The sequence below is a fragment of the Paralichthys olivaceus genome, chromosome 3 (assembly GCF_024713975.1).
Source record: "Paralichthys olivaceus isolate ysfri-2021 chromosome 3, ASM2471397v2, whole genome shotgun sequence".
Classification (NCBI taxonomy): Eukaryota; Metazoa; Chordata; class Actinopteri; order Pleuronectiformes; family Paralichthyidae; genus Paralichthys; species Paralichthys olivaceus.
The window spans coordinates 28,297,931-28,320,006 of NC_091095.1; the positions used below are offsets into that span (position 1 = coordinate 28,297,931).

At 39.8% G+C, this 22,076-nt stretch overlaps 1 protein-coding gene across 4 annotated transcripts; it reads left to right on the plus strand.

Annotated features, from left to right (window-relative positions):
• The first annotated feature begins 505 nt into the window (after positions 1 to 505).
• Positions 506 to 12,976, plus strand: LOC109640997 (membrane-spanning 4-domains subfamily A member 6B). Of its 4 annotated transcripts, none has more exons than XM_020105289.2 (9): positions 506 to 645; positions 3,836 to 3,932; positions 4,207 to 4,320; positions 5,787 to 5,843; positions 6,489 to 6,626; positions 8,907 to 8,954; positions 9,104 to 9,217; positions 9,999 to 10,088; positions 11,444 to 12,976. In XM_020105289.2, the coding sequence occupies exons 2-9, from the start codon at positions 3,837 to 3,839 to the stop codon at positions 11,549 to 11,551; spliced, it is 765 nt and encodes a 254-aa protein (XP_019960848.1). In that variant the 5' UTR covers positions 506 to 645; position 3,836; the 3' UTR covers positions 11,552 to 12,976. The 4 variants fall into 4 exon arrangements, with proteins under 4 accessions (XP_019960848.1, XP_019960847.1, XP_019960850.1 ...); XM_020105288.2 differs by having other exon boundaries at positions 11,441 to 11,685; XM_020105291.2 differs by lacking the exon at positions 8,907 to 8,954.
• Positions 12,977 to 22,076: the final 9,100 nt, after the last annotated feature.

The window sequence follows — 22,076 nt, forward strand, 5'->3', positions numbered from 1 at the left end:
TCAGAGGGAACAGCTCACACATTTTCTTTGTCTCCCTCTCTTGTAATGATGTGTTTAGGTATTCTTGTAGTCTTTCCAGAGCTTCATGGTAGACCTGTAAGTCACTCCATGTCCTTCCATATCATTCGTTGTTATGTTTACAATACATCTCAGTAATTGACTTACTTGGTTGTTATATCTATCTAACCAAAATCCCTAACTAAAATGGATTTCAAAATATAAAGATAAAATAGCTGTATTTGGCAGTTGGCAGAAGTAAGTGGCAAGTAAACGATATAGAGCATAATGTGTATTTAGTGTGTGTGTGTGTGTGTGTGTGTGTGTGTGTGTGTGTGTGTGTGTGGAGCTCACTTTCTACGTTTAAACTTTTATTTATTATTTATTTCCATTGACAAAGCAGCATTTCCACAGAATCTAGATTTTTTTTGGGCGGGGATTTGGACTTGTCAGGATCCAGGGTTATGTAATGCTCTGGCTGCTGGAGGCTGCGGTCATGCTTGTGAATTGCATCAGACAAAATAGTGGCAGCATTACTTTGCTGCAGTGAATCCCAGCTCTGGAACACACCCCGCTGCAGCCTGCAGAGCAGCCACACTGAGCTCATTCTGCTGTGAACATTCGGTGAGCTGCTAGAACACAGTTCAGGTAAGATGTTCTGTTCACCTTCTTATCTTACGCAGGACAAACAAGGACAGGTCGTCTGAGACAGTGGAGACGGCGGAGTGTCCTTGGAAACAAGCGTCAGTGTTCATTTTGCGTCAATGTTTGCGTGTGTATGGAATCATTACTTCGGATACTGATCATGTATATCATGTATATCCAATGAATCCACGTGGAACACCTGGACATTTCATGTTCATTTGGTATGTCGCGTCGGCTCCTGGAGCGGTGCCAGGTCCCGCTGCGGACTTTTCAGGCATCATGTGTCCTCATTTTAAATTCCATGAAGGACTGGATGGATGTCAGCTCTGTGTTTGTGCTCTTGAGTTCACACAAATACACTTGTGCTGTGGCTGCTGCTGCAGCCGACAGAGGTCGTCATGTTCATACATGACAGAGCGATGCTAGAGAAGCAGAGGTCCTTGGTTTTGCTGACTCACGTCTAATTGCAGGTCCGAGCTGGGAGTCAGCCTGCAGGCTTTCTGCACAAAGACAGGCCTAGATGAGACACATCCACATCACCTGCATGCAGCATGTTTACTCTCTCAGTGTTGATAGAGGCTATTGGAAATGATCCCATGTTGAAAACATCTGTGTGACATCTGTGTTTACTCATCTCTGAGGAGAAAGAGAGAGAGATCATCTCAATAACGTGGTCACAGTCAGACTAACACATCATATGGTAAATGGTTTGTATTTATATAGCACTTTTCTAGTCTTGATGACCACTCAAAGCAGTTTTGCCATCCATTCACTCAGACACACATTCATACAGTGCATCTATGTGGAACCTTTTCTCTATTGTACACCACCGTACACTGCCAGCACAGTCGTCAGGGGCAATTCAGGCTTCAGTATCTTGCCCATGCCCAGCACACGGGATGAGGAAGACGTGGATGGAATTTACAACCCTTAAGAGAACGATCTGCTCCACCTCCTTAGATAACATTATATCAGGGGACAACATGACAGCGCCTGGAATTACATCCTCAGCCCAATTGTTCCACAGGGGACATGACGCTGCTTTTTGTTCATTCCAGAATGAGAAACTGTAGCTTTGGTGATATACTTTTTTACAGTTATATTCCTTTGGAGAAATGTTCAAGTCTGAATAAAGTCCTTATGTCCACAGAAGTCTCCTTATGAATTTGTCCGTCTGACACAAATATTATACCATTGTCAATCCATTCTTTTATGTATCTGGGTTTGTTTCTAAACAAAACATGCTCATGTTCCAGATCTGGCATGAATGTAAAGAAGAATTATGCTTGAAAGCCACTATCCAAGCTTCAAGGGCTTGTTTGTAAAAACTGGTGAGCTTGATTTAGTTTGTTACTGTTATAATTACAATAAGATAACATAAATCTTAGACCAACATACTTATCAAATATTACATTAAGAATATAAAACAAATGAAAAACATTGCTGAAAGGGATAGTTCACCCAAAAATGAAAATTCACTCATTATACTCAACAGTATGCCAATGGAGGGGTGGGTGAACAGTTTGAGTCCACAAAACACTTTTGGAGTTTCAGGGGTAAACAGCATTGCAGCCAACTCCAATATAATTGAAATAAATGGCGACCGATTCTTCAAATGTAAAAAAACAACATGATTGAATATTAAATGCCTCCACACTGCTCCTGTGGTGTCAGCCAAGTGACTGTAAGCCCCCACATTCAAATTCGACTTGAAACAGCATCATTTAGACCATGTGTTATCCTGTTCCTTGTCTGCTGCAGCTGTTGTGGAAGTTTTTGCAATATCGCCAATCTCGTCTCGCGAGAACTTGCGAGTTAGTTGATCGCTCAAGGCTGCCATAGATTACATCTCATATAAATTAACTATATATTTCTTAGATAAAAAAGAAAAGTTAAATCTATTGCACTTTTCCCAGGAACCCTGTATGTTGAATGTGTCAAAAAGGCGATGGTCTTGGGTCCTTAATGTTGATCTTGCCTTTTTTAAGACCTGGAGATGAAAGATATTGGACAAGAACACCTGCTGCCTACCAATGATCTTGATTGTCCCTTTCACTATATTTCTTCTTATGTTTTGGAAATGCAACTTTCTGTACCAGGATATCAATCAAATGTATTAGTTTTATTTGTATAGCCCATATTCACAAATCACAATTTGTCTCACAGTGCTTTAACAAGCTGTGACATCCTCAGTCCTTAACCCTCAACAAGAGTAAGGAAAAACTACCAAAAACAGGGAAAAAAATAACTTAGAAACCTTAGAGAGAGCCACATGTGAGGGATCCCTCTCCCAGGACAGATATGAATGGGATACGAAGTCCCAGGGCTTCTGTCTCATATCAACCCTGTGGATTTTCTTCCTCTAGTGGCACTGTAGAGCCGCTCCCCTTCTACATGCACACAAAGACACATATATGCAAACACATATACACACATGGAGGAACTATATTTGGATTTTTATTACAATATCTGGTGGACTGAACTCTGGTGTCCCAACAGTCATATAATTTGCACCCCCTCAACACTATTGGCCAGAGCATACCACAACACAGGTGAAACTGTTCCCAGTACACACCGGCTTGTGATTACTCTTAAAGCTGAAGAGACACTTTTAAGGTGTTTCTTTCCTCTTGGAGCATACACTGTGTACATCTTTCAGCTATTCAATTCAATTCAGTTTTATTTGTATAGCGCCAAATCATAATATACATTATCTCAAGGCACTTTACATAGAAGGTCAAGACCTTAATATAGAGAAACCCAACAGTTCCCACAATGAGCAGCACTTTGGTGACTGTGGAGGAAAAACTCCCTCATTAACAGGGAGGAACCTCTAGAAGAACCAGGCTCAATGTGGGCAGTCATCTGCCTCGACTGGTTGGGGGGGGACAGAGAAAAATGGGGAGGAGAGGGGAGATGGGTGGAAACGAGGGGAGAGAAGATAGAGCTAGCTAGAGCTAGTAGTCTTCCCTCCCTTGTGTCAGCAATCAATGTATTTCTTATTCATTGGCATGTTCCTGCCAGCACCTCAGTTGAATTCTGTTAAACCATTCTGTTAAGGCACATAATTAGACAGACCAGTCTCTGAGGTCAATCCCTTCCATTACTTTCCCATTACCCATTACTTTCTCTTGGACTAAATACATCTCTATCTACTGTTCTGTTAAAGCTGTCATTTGTCTTTCTTCAACAGGATGGCTCTAAATGATAAAGACCCAATACCTGCAGTGGGGACACTCTCCTCAGGTCAACTGCAGTCCCACCTCAAGATGGAGCCCAAAACTCTGGGGGTGAGCATTCAATTCAATTAAAATCAATTCAGTTCAATAAAATTTTATTATATTCAGTTATATTTTATTTATTTAGTAGTATCTAGATCGTAAGGTCAAGACTTACAGTATTATTGAGAAACCTAATAGTTAGTTACCATAACAAGCAAGCACCCTGTCAGTCAGTGATTCTACAGCATCTCATGTGCATTTGTCTCAAACAAACATCCAATTCTTTTCTGTTCTGTTCTGATAAGGCTACATGCACTGACTTCATGACTTTTCCCTCACTCAGGCAATCCAGATTGTTATTGGGGCTTTGATTCTTTGTCTCAGTGGGTCTGTGCTCCAGATCCATGAGGTCCACTTTACAGGGGATGTGGCCCTCTTCCTGATCGTTGTCATACAGGTCAGTTCATCTGCTTTCAAACGTGTACTGAACTCTATAGAATCTCTGGAGATTCTCTGAAGGAGCTGCATGTGAAAACACAAATGTCCAAGTGAGATGCTCCAAACTTTCTCCAGGAGTTTCTCTGGCCTCTCTGGAGTCATATTCAGATAATACCTAAATGAGCCAATGTGAGAAAACTGCAGGAGATCCTTTAGTGGATTGACTTTGAGCAATTGGCAGAGGTGTAGCACAAGATTCTGGGCCCTATTCACAAGCAGTCTCTGTGGGCCCCCTTCCTCTGGATTTATGATGTTCCTAATGCATATTTAGTGTGAAGGCCCTATTGAAGTTCGTCCGATTATAATTATTTGGGCGATTTGGGGGGCTTTTTCAGGCCCTAAACATGCCCCAAAACTCATGAAATTTTGCAGATAATTCAAAGTGGTGAAAATTCATGTGTTCTGGAGTCATTTAAAATGGTGTGGCAAAATGGCTGAACGCAGCCCCTGAGTTTGCTTTCACCGGTCCTCACAAAATTCAGATCGGCACCACAATTGACTAACAAGTCGTCCTGGTTCAGGTCTATCACCTCTCACCTTTCTATGGAAAGAGGTGTTTAGATCTATAATATCACAGGTTCAAAGCTAAAAAAGACAAACAAATAAATACAAATATCTCAGATTGAAAAAGAGGTCCCATACACAGAAGATACCGACGAAGATGTCAAGAGAGCTTTTGGTGATTAAGGCAGACAGCAGGTGTCAATCTGCGAAATTCATCTGTTACGTCTTGCCTCTGCATGCTGCACCACACCTCACCTAAATGCTACAAAGGTTTGTGTGTTGTTGTGACCAGATAATGTCCTGCTATGTTATTAATGTATGAAAATCAATATCTGGAGGAGGTGTGGAACTAATTGTGCGGACATCCTCTGGAGTTCATGTCTGTAAATGGCTTTAAAGGCATTTTGGAGCCAGCTAGTATTGTTTGTAATGTTAAGTTTGTTGCTATGGTCACATACGGGGATCTGAGTCACGTGGTGGTGGTACGTCAGCAGGTAGTAGTAAAATCAGATGTTCCTCACCGGGTGAATGAAGGAACGAGAGGGTGAGGGGGGAAGTCCTACTTTGCTGACCGCATTATATCAACCAAATGCACTGACTTGATATTTATTGGAGAATGGGAACATTTCACTGCTTGTTTTTTCTAGCCCTAAATAAATATACACAAACCAGCAGTCTTTTGGATTGAAGTCTTATTGAACAGCAAGCGCGTCTGGCGACTATCCTGTAGCGAATTTGATAGTCACTCTACAGGCATGGAAAGTGTGGGTACTGTTAATCAATGCATAGATAGATCCCAACTCAGTGTGTCTTTCTTATTTTTCTCAGTACTGCATGATGATGGACTTGAATATTTCATTAAAAAAACTTACATTTCTTCCAAATTCTGTATGTAAGTGTGTTGTACTGTAACCCCTCCAGGTGACCCTGTCTGGTTCTGTGTTGGTCCATAGTGGGAGGAGACCTACTCTATTCTGGGTAAGTCTGGCTTCTACAGAAATCAAAGCTCTGTGATACAGTCTGGACCATTTCAAGTTGTGATGCAGATCACCCTACAGCACTCTTCAGCACTTAGGACTTGAGTTTCACTGTGAGGAAGTAGCAGTAACAGCAGATACGGCTGCAGCTCTGTGTTCAGTTTGATATATTTTGTGTAACTCCACCAAGGCCCACCAGTCCCCTGATGAAATCACATTTAAATCCATTAGATCCATGGTTTTATTTGGATCTGCACCAAATTTAATTTACGCACAGATATTGTTTCAGTTTTTATTATCAAGATCCATGCAATATTCCTTGGGGGGAAAAAAAATCTTAATGTAAAAAAAAAAAAGACCTCATCTTTCAAGGTTTAAGTGGGTGACAAAAAATTCCTGGATCTTCCCCTATGGGCCCTAATGTTTTTTTCTTGGCCTATGTCACATATCTCACATTCCTCTGTCAAGTTTTGTGGAAATTTGTTTTGCATAATCCTTACAAAAAACACATAGGGCCTACATAAATAATATTAATAATAATAATAGAACATAAATAAAGCAGTATCATAAAACAGTTGTTTTCTAGTTTTTTATGTTTTTGGGTTTGTGTACTTACACTATTGTACATGTGCACTGTCATTTGCAGGTGAAATGCATGCTCGTGCTGCATCTCATCAGTGCCGCATTTGCCACTGCTGCCCTGGGTCTGATGTCCAAACACCTCCCCTACCGCCAGGACTCTTACCACTGTGAACACTGTCGCAGACTGGAGCTACATGCTGTGGTAATGTCTTTAAAACCTACACAGAGGGGTTTTAATAGTGGCAGACACAGCCATATTTGTAGCTAGTTCTGCAACAAAATGTACTGTGATTCTCTGTGGCTTATCATGGCACAGCCTGATTTGAACCAACATCCAAAGTTCATCACGGAATTCCAAAATCAGCAGTTATTCCGATTGACTGGCCCTAACACCATTACAAAATGGCTTCCAGAAAATTCAGTTTGGGGTTAAAATCAGTTTCTGATTTTCTCTTATAAATATGAGTCTTGCCTGGTGCAAGAATGAAACAATGTTTGCAGGACAGAAATGTATCCCTAGATACATAAAACACCTTTCTCTTTGTCTGTTAGTTTTAATCAAAATAAGAAAATGTCACAGTCACTGTGAAAAGTACTGTTACTCATATATTAATGAGGGTTTTTCATCTCCGCAGTCTCCAAAAGTGCTGCTCATTGTGGGAACTCTTGATTTTCTCTATATTAAATAAGATTTTAAGGTCTTGACCTTCTACGTAAAGTGCCTTGAGATAATGTATAGTATGATTTGGAGCTATACAAATAAAATTGAATTGAACTGAAGTGGATAAACACATTTATTTCATATACACAAATTACAAGTATTTAATGACCATGATTAGTTGGTAGTGTCTATCTTTGCCTATGAACTGTTGGACTTTAATGTGTCAAATCCACTTACTATCATTATAAAAGTGCAGTCCATGATTTTGTCTGTTATTATTATTATTATTATTGTGTGAATTCAAAACCAGCGTTTCAAAAACAAAAATGAACCTGACCAAAATTTCGGAATAAGAAGGAGCAATATTACAATTTCAATAAAAAGTGGAATTGCAATGTTACAAAAATAAAATCATTGGGCTTCATATTTAAAACATCCAAGCTAAACATGGCTCCTAACTGTCCATGTTGACACTGACCATTGTCATAGGACACACCTGTTTACTCAGACTGGATTGGTGCAAACGTACCTAAATGATGTACCTAATTACTTGCATATGAAGTGGGGAAGTGAGATCTAATCATAAGTGGTCACTGGAGACACATCTTGCACACAATTTAATGCCAGGTGCGACAAGACAAACTTAATGCAGCCCATTTGTGATCTGATCACTTAGGACGTTAATACCAGGTCAGACATGGCCACAGGCAGGCAAACAGGCAGACAGACAGAGCAAACCCTGTTCACCACAGCCCCACTGTGTGTGATTTCACCAACTTCAAACTTGTATAGACCCAGTCTAACTTTCAGACTGACTCAAGATGTAATTATTTTGAAATACTGTATGAGGATTCTTTACTCCTTGTAATTGCCCTTCTGTTCGTCCAGCTGCTCACTGTGTTTTCATTATAGTGATCATTCTCTCATTTACTGCCTAGATTTACTGCCTTTTTCTACAGGGTGGTCCCTCTTGGCTGTGTCAGGTCATGGACAGAATAAATGAAATGCATCATGGAGACAACTAAAGAGGAGTATGGAATGTAGTGCTTTCCTAGAAGAAAAAGACAAACCAGTGTCAGGATCCAGTCACATTGATGAAAAACTCAACAATCTTATACATCATCACAGTTGGAAAGATGAAGCTAAACTGGATGAGTAGAAGAAAAATGCTTTGGATCAAGTTAAGAGTCTTTGGCTGAGTTTGGTTTCGAACAAGCTGCTGTTACAAGACCACATTCTGAAAAAGAAAACGTTATTCAGGTCGATTTTGTGGTGTCATCACCACCATTAAACCTATTCCATTTGGTGATGAATGTTACTCTCAATAACATGGTGACTAGAGGACACTAGAGTGACTAGAGAATACTGTATATGTACATATATATATATACAGACCATTTTGTATATATATGTATATATACAGGCCATTTTACATACACAAAAATTGATTTACAAAGGATGATTTGGACTTAAAAGAAAAACTTGATTTTTTGAAAACAGAAATCTATTTTAAAAAATGGAATGTTAAAGAAAGTGAAAACAATTCCTGGATTTGCCACGTGATCAGCATCCACACTAAAATGTAATAGGTTCTTCCTTGGGTCATGTTCCACTCTTCAATTTCATGGAAATTGGCTGTGTTTTGTTTGTCTTTGGTGGAGGGAATGAGTAAACCTATAGGAGCCTGTGTACACAGGCTATGTAGCATATATAGAGACATCCCTGCTATATGACTGCACATTTTGAACCACATGAATTTATAGTAGACACAACATGTTGTGAAAAAGCACACTCCATGATTCTTTGTCTTTACTACTGCAGCAACATTGTTTCAGGAAATGCACCGGGCTGATCGAGCAAAAATGTAAAGTAAGTGACTTACTACTGTTACAAGTAACACTTTGGTCAGATAGGTCATGCTGATGTAATGTCTTGATCAGTGCATGTAGAAGACAAAAATGTCTTAAACTCCTAAAAAAACATTTCCTGAGACTTTCCTTTGTTCTGACTACACTTAGCTGTTGATTGACGGGATCCTGGGGACGCTGGTGGTCTTCCTGGTGCTGGAGCTGTTGATCTGTATCACTGCCATGCTGTTTGGACTCAGTGTCCTCGCTGCTGGTGCAACTCAGGTGAACTTTGATATCTTAAGTCTCTTCAAGTTATAATTTACCCAGAAGGGGCAGCGAAACTGCTCAATTTAGTTACATAGGCTACACACACTGCACACAACCTCTCGCCCACGGGCACACGCAGGGTGCATTGTTACTTTCACTAGCAGACTTTTAGGCTTATAACATGGTGTAAATGATGCAATTTCAAGTTGAATTTGAATGTTGGGGCTTACAGACACTTGGATGAAACCACAGGAGCAGCATGGAGGCATTTTATGTTTTTATTCTGTAGTTTTTTTTTTTTTACGTTTGATGCTGATTATGTTTATTGGCCTGGTAAAATATATCCTGAACCAAATGTTTAATATTCAAGAGCAATGTTTGTTAACAGAGCCAAAGAATCCATTGTATTAATTGTAGGATATTTTAATATTGTTAATTCAAATTCAAATGTCAGACTTAATATTCTTTAGAATTAAGTTCAATGCTCGTTGCATTTGATTTCATTTTTTTTTTTACAAAAATAACTAAAGAATAGGAAAGAGGTGAGTGTGTGCGTGTGTGTTTCTCCAACAGTCCAATGTCCAGAGTTTAATCTGTATATTTACAGAAAGGGAAGCGCTTCAATAAATTGAAGCAACTGTACCCTGACCTATTTTCTATTCTTGTTGTAACAACACCATTACATTAACATACATTACATTATATCCATACATATATTCATATTTATATACTGTATAAATGCATATACACTATACCCAAACCCAAAAAACTGTGTCTGTGTGTGTGTGTGCTGCAGGCTCCCAGCCAGAGACCTGTCTATCCACAGACCCGCCCCCCACTTGCTCCAGCTGTGCAGGCTGCTCCAGCTGCAGCTGGACCACCTCAGGTATGTGGGTGACCATGACAACCATTATCCCATCCATAATAACACTATGGTTCCACATGTCTCTGATTTGTGCTCTGAATGATAATAGAGCGTTTCAGTTGTGTTGACATCTGCTGCCTGCTCTTCTTGGGCCAAGTCAAAGCAGGACATACCTTACCTCGCAATGCTTTTGCATTGTCTTGCATCAGCTTTGTGTTACCTCACAATACTTTTCCTATACCTCCAAGTACTTTTCTTCAATTGCTTCAGAGCCATATGTAGCAGAGTGCGGCTCGGGCAGCATTTTCTGTCTGAACCCATCTGAGCCCAAGAGAAAACTAGGTGCTTTGTATTTCATGGCAAAAATGTTTTTTAGTGCAATCAACCTTCTCATTGATACTAGATCCCCTGCTAATTGACTGCTAACAGATTCATTCCATCTCTTGCTCCTGGCTTAAATTTAGTAACTCTGTGCTGTCTGTCTAGTCAGCGTACTCACCATCTCTGAAGACTGTTGGCTGTTATCCACCGATCAGCTGTTGGCTTCCCCTCATCGTCAGCTACAATACTGCTCTTTCCCTCTGTCTCGACTCTCTCGCCCTCCTCAAAACCCAAACTGTGTCCTTCACCTGGCCAGACCCCCAGTTCACAGCTGAACCCCAACCCCCACTCCCCGAATCCATGGCAAAAACCCTCATTCATGCCTTCATCACCTCCCGCCGGGATTACTGTAGAGTCATGTCCTGTGTACCAGGCAATGTCCTGAACAGACATCAGTATGTGCAGAACTCTGCCACCAGGGTCTCAGCCCTGGCAGCACATCACCCAGACCCTCATTCACCTCCGCTGGCTCCCAATAAAGGCCTGCATCAATTACAAACTCCTCCTTCTCACCTATAAATCCCTCCATGCCCTAGCCCCACCATGTTTAACTGACTTCCTACACTCTGCACTCTAGAACTCTCTCCGTGCTGAAATCTGCAACGCTCTCTGGACAGCTTAAAAAATCTCCTCAAACACCACCTGTTCACCAAGGCCTTTAGCCTCAGTTAACGCTCCACCCTGCCATTAGTGCTGTTTATTTCTATCCTGTTTTGTCCCCATGGAAACATGCAAATTGTCTTTGGGTCTCCTCAAAGGTGCCATATAAATTCAAGCTATTATTCTCAGAATAGGATTAGAGCAGCAGTGTTTCCACTAAGCAAACACAACACACTGATGCTTTTATCCAAAGTGACTTCCAATTAGTGCATTCAACATCTATGAGGGGCTATTCCAGGTTCAGCATCTTGCCCAAGGACACTTCGGCATGCAGATGTTGGTATTTTCTGGAAGCCATGTTCACACTTCAACTTTTGTTTTCTGTGTGTCAGCAGGTGGCTGTAGTTGTGACTGAACCAGATTCAGAGCAGGTGGAGGAGATCTCCACCCCACCCACTGAACCCCAGGTGGAGCCCATAGAGACTGTGACTACAGAACCCTGAACTCAGCACTCACTGCCCTCTGTGGTGTCATGTCAGACAGAGAGGGAATATGGATGTTAACTAGGTAAAACTACTCCTGTCAGCCCTCTGGTCATTATAATTAGAACTTGTTTATCCTGATGACACATGCATCAACTCAGTTAACAAAGTGACTAGAATCAGTGTTAATACTCCAATAAACCATATCCACAAGATTGCCATTTTCCTCTGACATCACAGTTAGGGTGGGGAGCTCAAATACTTTTATAAACAAAATAATGTTGTACTGCTGTGATTCAGGCTAATAAATCATATAAACACAGGGAATCTGACTAATGGTTATCATTTCATAAGTCCATAACCAATCAGTTTCAGAAAAGACAAGGGATATCTGGAGGTACATGAGACCTGTGCCTAATGTCAGAGAAAAGTGGCAGCCGTTTGAATATGGTCTATTGACTGCATATATAAATAACAGATTCTTATAGTAAGGAGAAAGCAAAAACTGTGTAAGGTATATTCACTTCACTAACAGTGTGCTCACATTTAGTGTCAATTAGAATGAAGTAGATTTGTAACCTGGTACTATTTTGCCTTTCGAAAGTCTCAAACTCATTTAAACTAAAACATATTTCACCGCTGAAAGGACTTGTTTCTCATTTATTAAAGTAACTTTGAGTTTATATAAAGATATTCTCAAGTTGTCTTAATGCCTGTCTACAATGAACTGATGAAAAAGTGACAGCAGTCAAGCTAAAACTGTTCATCGTCCGTTTTCATATTTATACATATTATTATTATTCAAACGTAAAGGAGTACTTCAGTGATTTAGTGCTCTTATTATGTTGGCAGATTAACAGAAAATAAACAGATAAAAACAGAATGTTGAAACTCTTAAGTAGCAGATGCTGAGATATAGGGATATATCTATAGCTTTTCATAGAGACAGTGAGATATGTATTGTATGTTGTGACCACAAAAGATAAATAATTGGTGATCTTTGATAATATTATCTACTTACAAACACTGAAATACAAAGATATATGTGAAGCCATTTAAACAGGAGGCACCTATACTGAGTCCAATTTTAATGAAAACTGACATTTTTGTGTCACTTCTCTCATCACATATACACATCATTTAATATTTTGCTTATCTGTTTCCCAGAAATGTGCTGACAAGCAGACATGATACTGCTGAGAACTTTTGCATAGAAGTGATTCTGTAGCTAGAGTTCTTGTACTTTGTCACACTCGTTACACATCAAAATTCAGGATTTGAGACTCATAATGTCAGTATTCCCTAAAATCTACTGAGCCACGTGTCACACAGTTTTCCTGCACTGGTTTGTTTGTATTTGTGGAAACCACTGGACGGCATGATTTACTGTAAATGAATGTATGATCATTTAAATCAATGCAAATAAAGTAAACGGTAAATGTACAACACTTTTCTGTTCTTAACAAGTAACAACCACTCAAAGCATAGTGTCTAACTAAATGAGACTGAACATGATATACCTTCAGAATGCTGATTAATGAGATAATTGAAATTATAATGCTGTCATAATTTTAAAATAAATGTTAGACAATGTTTGACTCTTCAGCACTGGCGCAGCTCTAAAACAGAGTGTGTGGATAGGTCTGACTGCAACACTAATGTTTGTAATAGTATTTATAAAGTATAATAATATTATTGTTTTTATATTCAAATTCAATTCAGAAGACTTTATTGTCATTGCACAGTCGTACTTCGTACACTAGCACAGCGAAATTGTGGCACAGTCTTCCTCCTCAATGCCAAACACAATTAACAAGACACAAGACACAAACCGCTACACAAATTGAGATAAAAATAAGGGGATTCCAGGACTAAAGGCATTTAACGAAGTGGATGTACTATACAAAAAAGAATAATCGTACCGATACATGCAGATAATATGCATATTTGGAGAAGTGCAAACTGTACAGAATAAATACTAGATACTATATACCGATAATGCACTGATATATTTGGATAATCTGGGTAAGATAGATAGATAGATAGAGTACTTTATTCATCCCCGGAGGGAAATTAAGGTGTCATAGCAGCTTGTGTATCGGAACACAACAAAACACAATGCAATAGAACAAAACAAAACAAAACATTTAGGTAAAAAGAACAGAAACAGAAACACAAGATGAAAATAAATAATAATATACAAAATGTTTTATTGTTTTATTGTGTGTTATATTATATTATAATAGCTGCTGAGCTCGATCCTATGTTTTCCCTAATCTTTGGCCACATTTTCCTTTGTTTTCTAAGCTAACATTCATACACACTGTTGGCAGAGTGGAAGAGAGGCATCCATTTTGTTTTGTCACATAATCATTAAGGGTGCGCCAATCAAGTGGCGCCTAGTGTTAAAATCTATTGGGGGTGCAGTGTTGTGGGGCACAAACTAAAACCAGACTCAACAAAAACAACACAACACACAATGCCAATCCTGTAGCCTTCATCGACACAAAATGTAGCCTCATTATGTTTTCTAAACGACTGTGGCAACTTTCATGCCGTTTGCAATTTTCAGAAAGGTTTTAGGTATTGCACTGACGTCATTGTCCACAGTACCTCCATGCCGACACTTTGAAACAGCAAACAGGGTAAGCAATAAAAGACATTACTTACACCACATCCTGTTTGTCAAAATCTGCAACAACCAATTTCCTGTGGTTGACAAACGTTTAGCACTTACATTCACTCTATTTTGGTTGGTGACCCGTACCAGGAAGTATATGTTTAGATAGAAATTAACCAAATACAATTTGAAAACAACTCATATTGAATGTTCACAGGTGCTTATTGTCTAGGAGCATAGTATGAGTAAATTATTATTATATAATTAAATTATGTATAATATATCTAAAATAGGCCTCAAGTACCCATGGGCGAGAGCTTGTGTGCGTGCGAACATGAATACGGTTCCAGAGGGAGATATCAGAGGACATTTAGGCTTAAAACATGATGTAAATGATGCAGTATGAGTCAAATTGGAATGTCAGGGCTTTTTTTTTTTACGTTTGAGGAGTCCCTGCTACTTCAATTGTATTGGATTTGGCTGCAACACTGTTTATTCCTGAAACTCCAAAAGTATTTTGTGGACTCAAACACTTCACCCACCCCTCCTTTGGCATTGTGGTGAGTAGATAATGAGTGAATTTTTATTTTTCAGTAAATTATCCATGTAAAGGTTCAGTGTATAGAATTAAGTGACATCTAGTGGTGAAGTTGCATTTTGCTGCTGAATGCCCCTCACCTCACCCTCCCCTTCCAAACATGAAAGAGAACCTGTGGTAGCCTTCAGTTGTCATAAAAACCCAAAAGGTGTTTTGTTTGTCCAGAGAGAGGAGAGAGAGACCAGGAACAGTTGTGTACCATCATGTTCAAGCTCTGACAGACTAGTTATAATTAAAAAAATAAGAGTGATAGTTGGATGTAAAAAATGTATTAATGTTAGCAGCAACAGTTCATAATAATAATAATAATAATAAAATAGTTGCTGTTTGAATCCTGCAGCTCTGGAGTCAGATACCTGCTGAGAGAGAGAAAGAGAGAAAGTGAGGGGGAAGCTCACCGGATCCAGTCATAACTACAGGCTTTATCAAAAAGGAACGATGTATGAGTTCAGGGTCAATTCAATCTGAAAGACTTTCCCCCATTCAATCAATCTCAAATCTCTCACTTTCTCTATGCTTGTAGATCAGCTGATTGTGGGTGTCAGTGGCCAGTCAGACTCTCTGCAGGTATCTCAAACTCCAGAGCTGCAGGATTCAGACAACAATAATGATAATTATTATTATTATACTTGTTTTGGATAGGCCTAGATGTGAATACGGGATAACCGTAGATGAGAAGGAAAGAGTAAATGCATGAATGATTGCCATGAATGACATTAGTGTGAAGTGACATGACTGTGCGATGAAGAAATATATTCTGCACAGTTGTCTGATGAGGACATTGATGATGACTGAATAAAGGAACTACTCGATGAGCCTCAGTTGTTCATACTTGAACAAGTCTCTCCCAAGATATGTACACCTGCAGGCACAACCAGGTACTCAAATGCCTTGGAGCAATAATAGAAACAGGAGAACTTCTATCGATGCCTTGTCATCCAAAAGATCAAACAGAAAAACATTTTTCTGTGAGGGGGAACAGGGACACAGAGGGCCTCCTTCACTGACCAGGAGTGGTCAGTTGGAGCATGCCCAAGACTGGGAGATGTTGGTGGCTTACAGTCCCATCACATATTGTCACCACCACCCTAAGACCAGACCTGATACTCTGGTCCAACACCCTGCACGTAATCTACTTTGTGGAATTGACAGTAGCCTGGGAGGATAATGTTGATGAAGCAAATGACAGGAAAGGGCTGTGGTATGGAGACATGGCATTTGAGGCAGAGCAACGTGGCTGGAAAGCAATAGTTTGCCCTGTGGAGGTTGGCTGCAGGTGTTTCCTTGCAACATCCACCATTAGGTTGCTCAAAGATCTGGGGATCCATGGACAAGCCTTGCACCAGATTATAAAAGAAACATCACACACTGCAGAATGCAGCAGCCAATGGTTCTGGATCAGGAGGAAAGATCCCAGCTGGCCCCCAAGATGCAATGGCATGCACCCAGGTCTGATGAACCTGCCTTAGAAGAGGGTATCTTGCGATTAAAAGGCAGAAACATCTGATGACCCTAGGTACACAACTAAAGAAATGTCCCATCTGCTGGTGGTCACTATCATCCGATAACATCAACTGGCGGTAGGCATTAATTAGTGTGGCAGAATGTACATTACTTATTCTTCATCTTGTCCTATGTTCAAAAAAGGGCAAGTGTTTAGTTTAAAAAGGTGTAGAGGTAATGATGTCTGAGCCACATGGCATTCATAGTACTGCCATACAAGCCAGTAGCCAGTCAGATTTACTTTTAGCCTAAGCCTACCCTCAAGTTGAGTTATGTCCCTAACATCTGCTGGTGGCCACTAACACCTGCTACTGGTAGAGCGTAACCTAAATTGTACAGAAGACCTTCAAACGTACAAGGACAATTCAACATCTTGTCTTAAATTCTAAGCAGCAGTGCTGTTTTGGATCTATAGACGGTGAAGATTTTTGGTCTATTTTACATGGAGAAAGTCAAATCAAAAAGCTTAGAGTATAGCAGATGCTTCACAGTATTATATTCTGAAGAAGGAATAAAAGATACTCTCTAGACACACAGACAGACAGGCTGGCATCTTCCTTACACAGACATCATAAATCCCACAGTGACAAATTACATGATTGTTTGATTAAGAAATATCTTCAGAGGATCTAATGACTTCAGGTCAACCACTTATCAACATGGTTGGGTTCCGGCCGAGTGTAAGTCTCAACAACAAGTAAAGATCATTATTACATACAGGAACCATACTGCAAATGTCCTTACAGTCTGCGGAAAGAACCAGGAGTCCCCTGATGGTTGTAAATTCTAACACTTTTGAAGACAAAAGTGATTTTGTGACTTGTTTGGGATGAGCCTAGATGTGCAGGTGGATCCACTTTGATAGTTGGTTGTGGTAAGGGTGGAATAATTCTTCATAATAAATATATAGGACATTAACTTTAATTCACACAATGAACGTTGTTCCTATTTTTGTGTGGGTGTGTGTGTACTTGTACTTATATATTTGTGAAGACCATTTTGAGCATAGACCTTGAAGAGTGACAACATTTTTGGAAAGTGAAGACATTTTGGCTGGTCTTTTTTCAGAGGAAGGTGTGAGGATAGTACTTACTTTTAAAGATTCAGTGTAAACTTCAGGTGAAAGAGATCTATTGGCAGAAAATGAAGATAACATTATCCTGGTGATATTTTCACTCGTGTGTAATCATCTAAATTGTATGATTTTTTTACCCTAGAATTGGCCCTATATTTAAATACTTTATTTACATCAGGAGTGGGTCCTCTGTATGACCATGTTTTTTACAGTAGCCCAGCCTGGACAAACTAAACACCTCTTGAGTTTTTTATGACAATTAAAGGCCACAGGTTCTCTTTCATGTTTGGTAGAGGAGGGTGATGTCAGGGGTATTCAGCTGCAATATTCAACTTCACCACTAGATGTCACTAAATTTTACACACTGAGCCTTCAAGGTTAGGATTAGAATTAGGTTTAGGTTAAGGTTAGGTTTGGGTTACAATTTAGCAGCTCAAATAAGTACTATGAGGTGCACAGGCACAGGGGGACTGAATGTGTTAAAATACTTAAAATATTCCTTATTGAGGCCATGGTTGGTTTATTAGAATCCAACAATTAAAATTATATAAAAACAAACAGGTGGGGGTAAAACAAGTCATTATTACGTTATTCATTTATGAATCTGATACCAAAAAACAAACAACGGTTTGTTTTTTTCATAGTTTGGATTTTTTGCTCAGATCAAAAATAGGAAATGAAAAAACAGGTCACGGGCGGAACTTGATTTTAATATTAAATATTAATATTTAGATATTTAGCGTATCAGTGTGGATAACTCATCTAGCGTCCCAGTAACACACCCGACCCGATTTTCCTTCCACTGCCCACACTTACCCTCATATATGTGAGATCACAGCTCGCGCATTTTTTGATTGCTAAATTTGGATTCATTTATTTCACATATATATTTGAACAAATATTATTGCAGTTTTTTTCAATAGCTTCCATGTCATGTCACCCAGTGACTCTAAAATAATGCCAAATTGTATTACTACACTGGGCAAATTGAACACACCTCTTTTATTGGATTTTAGTGTTTTTTTATTTTAAAAGAAAAATAATGATTTTTTTTTAATAGCTTCCATGTCATGTGAACCAGTGACTCCAAATCACTCCCAAATCAAGAATGCCCCCAGACAGACTTTCATTGTTCACTGATGCAAAACAGCTTAATTGCAGGTAAAGCAGGTCGGATGACCGCAACTTCACTGTAGACATTGCCTGTTTATTAAAAAAATAAATAATTACAGTGTATTGTAGAACTGTTTGAGCTAATGACAAATTTATGTCTGTAAAACATATATCATTAAGAGCATCTCATTTGTCCAGTTATTCCAGTAATCTGTCTATCACAGCTCTTTGTGCAGCAGCAGTCTTTACTTGCCGTGGCTCCATTACTGCTGTTATTTATAAACGCCAAGCAAACAGCGAATTCCAAACAGGTTAGATTAGAACAGGCAGTGCACTACTTTAAAAATTATAACCGAGACAACACTGACAATGATGGCGTACAGAATCACTCGGATATTGAGTGTGTTGACAATGGAGGGAATCTTGATTATATAAGCTGCTGCATGTGATCACAGACACACCTCCAACACAGCTGTTGTTGTGTACATTTCATAATCACTATCATTTTTTGTTTTGTGATTGAAACGTTAACCTTCACGGATGTGAAACAATCAGTGAAAATGCACTTCATCATTGTTCTTCCTACTGATTACTTAAAGAGTTTTTAGTGCTGCCAGAAGACCATACTTAAACATGTTTGAGAGCATGTCTGTGTTTTTCTGTCAAACTTTGGGAGGCTAAATGAGGCCCAGTTCTACATGATTGAGCTTTCTATAATAGAACCAACCATACATCTTTTTAAAAGATGTATGGTTGGTATGAGAAACAGTTGTACAGTTTTATGTAGTTTCCAATATTTCTAAAAAAGCAGGCAGTATTTGTCGTCCTCTCCACGTGGCTGCCTGACCATATCAAGACATTCTCCATTCACTGTTTAGACAGACAACAAGTTAGACAGAATTCCTACAGATAGACAGAAAGCCTAAAACCTGCCCCAACACATCATCAACCTTGACCTAAGACAATGGAATCTCACCTAGCAAAAACGTGGACGGATGTTTAAAAATAGCTTAAACATAAGGTAGAGTATGTGTGGTTTTCGTCCATTCATGTGGCCACATTACCATTGTATTTGGTTACACCCTACATTGTTTTGCTGCTTTTCTACAGTGGAATGCTGCCTACTGTTCTGCTGTATTGTAATATAGTAGCAATTAATTGTCCTGTAACCAGCACTGCGCAAGTGTTTCTACCCAAACATGGAAGGAGTGGAGCTGTATGGAGTGGCGTTTATCTTGATGGTTGTATACACAGCACTCGTTATTTTCGCATTGGGATGTATGCACTGATAAGAGCATCGTCACTGGTGTTACCTGCCCAGTTATGTAGCAACACAATACCAGTTGTACAATAGTTGGAATTAGACAATAAGTGCCAAGCAGGTACTCATGGGAGGAACAAGAGCAATCAGTCATACAGGTGGTTTAAGTGGTCACAATTTCTCACTCTCTCTCTTTCACACACACACTGACACACACACACCATAATGATACATCTGCCCCCCTTTCAGAGCTCCAGTTACTCCAAGCCTTGCCAGAGGTCTACAGACCTACCCAACACCCAACACCCCCCCGGCAGCCTACTTTAACCGGCTCACATAGCCAACCAGCCAAGGTTTCTGCACTGCTCTAGCAGCTCTTGGTATTTGGCAAGCTTTCTCTTGTGAGCCTCTATTGTGTTTTCTTCCCATGGCACAGTCAGCTCTCACATAATGAATTAATTGTTGTTTTGGTATTTGGTGGAGTCTGAGAAAATGAGGAGGTCCCACTGGCGTGTTGTGCGAGTAACTTCAGGGGCAGTGGGCAGAAGGCATGGTCAAGTCTGTGGTAGGGAAAGAGGCTTCTCAATGGAATGAATAGCTGGATTTGGGGAAGCTGCTGTGTAGATGTTAGAGGGATCCTCTCACAGCACACAGAGAGCAGGAGGGTGTCTGACTCTTGCCCCATGTGTGAGGGTTTGTTGGACTTGGTAATGTTTCGGAGTACTAACATCTTGCTGATGCGCACCTCCTCTATACTTCCACACACTTCTTCCTGGAGGAGATATTGTCACTCCATTCCTTTTGCTTTGCTGATTTGGAGGCTTGGAAAATAGCCAAAGTCTCAACGCCCTATTTCCATCCATCCCAACAAGAGCCTTTTGCATTTGCAATGTCTCCGCCACCTGCAACTCCTAGGCAGCACTTCACTACCAGCCTGTGTAGACCTCAATGCCAGCTTCTGCAGCATGATTTCTCTTGTTTGTGTCACCACAAATTCTTCAGAGGGTCCACTCAAGGCATGGAGTTTGGGGGTACAAGTGAATGGAGGGGCTGGGCTCTGTGGGGTGATGCCTGGCCTTTTTCCTCCTGAGTCTCACCAGGAACTGTTCCTGTGTGTTGCACCTGTCTCTCACTTTTAAAACCACACAGATTCTTTCACATTTGCCCCCTCCAGAATCCCCTGAAGATGTGTTTCAGAAGATGCACTCGTAGCTTGTCGTGGTTTGCTCCTCACATAACAAAACAGTTGGGTGCTTGCTCAACTTGTCGTCTTTCCTGTTGACTCTTCAGTGTTGATATCACAGTTTGATCCAGAAACACAAGGGTGGGGTGCATTATGCATCATCAGTGATTAATAGACTTGGTAAATTCAAACATCACCTGGTCAGCACAGTTTCATTCTTATGGACAGCCAACACAAATCCAAAACATCCCTTGCTTGAATTTACTGCCCAAATAGCAGGAGACAATTTTGCTTTTTGTGTGTAAAATCCCTGGCAGTTGGCAAAGTTTCATTGGAGCATGTGAGCCATGCTTTTTATAATACTATTTTACACACACACACACACACACACACACACAAATACACAAACAAACAGCCTCTTTGTATTGTATTGTTGGTGTGAGTGTCATACATCGTCTAATGAGTAAGCCCTGATTACAGTAAGATACTGTTGTCACAGTGGGAGAGGTCAGAGACACTTCACTCCCTCTGCATTATAGATAAGCTAATTCATCAGTATGTATTTATTTTGCCATCTCTCACAATGTTGCTGTAGATAGAAAAAAACATGAATCACAAACATGTCACCGCCTCATGAACTGAATTTGACAAGGTCATTATTGGGATAATGTGAAACTTCAACTCAAATTTAAAGATGTAAAAATTAAAAAACCCTCATCAGATGAAACAGCTTATTATATTTAGCCAGTGCCTGGGCAACAGAATGTGACTGATTTACTTGTTTATCATTGTCACAATTCTATTCATATTATAACATTGGTCAAAAACCACCATCATTGTTAGGAGGTTAACTGAGTGCAAACATCACTCCGTAGATGTGTCACACTTTATTTAAAAATTCAGAACAAAGTTCATGAGTTTTCTCACAGTGGGAAAGACATGATTAACTTAATCTAAATAAAGTTGGAGTCCATCAATTAGCTATACCATTTATACTTTCAAGGTCTCAGGTGGAGCCAATCGGCTGACACTGGGTGAGAGACAGGATACAGGTCTATCACAAGGCTGTATAGCGCCAAATAATAAAATACACACAACAGTTCCCACAATGAGTGAGCACTTTGGTGACTGTGGAGAGTAAAAAAACTCCTTCATTAACTAGAAGAAAACCTCTATGAATAATCAGAATGTTT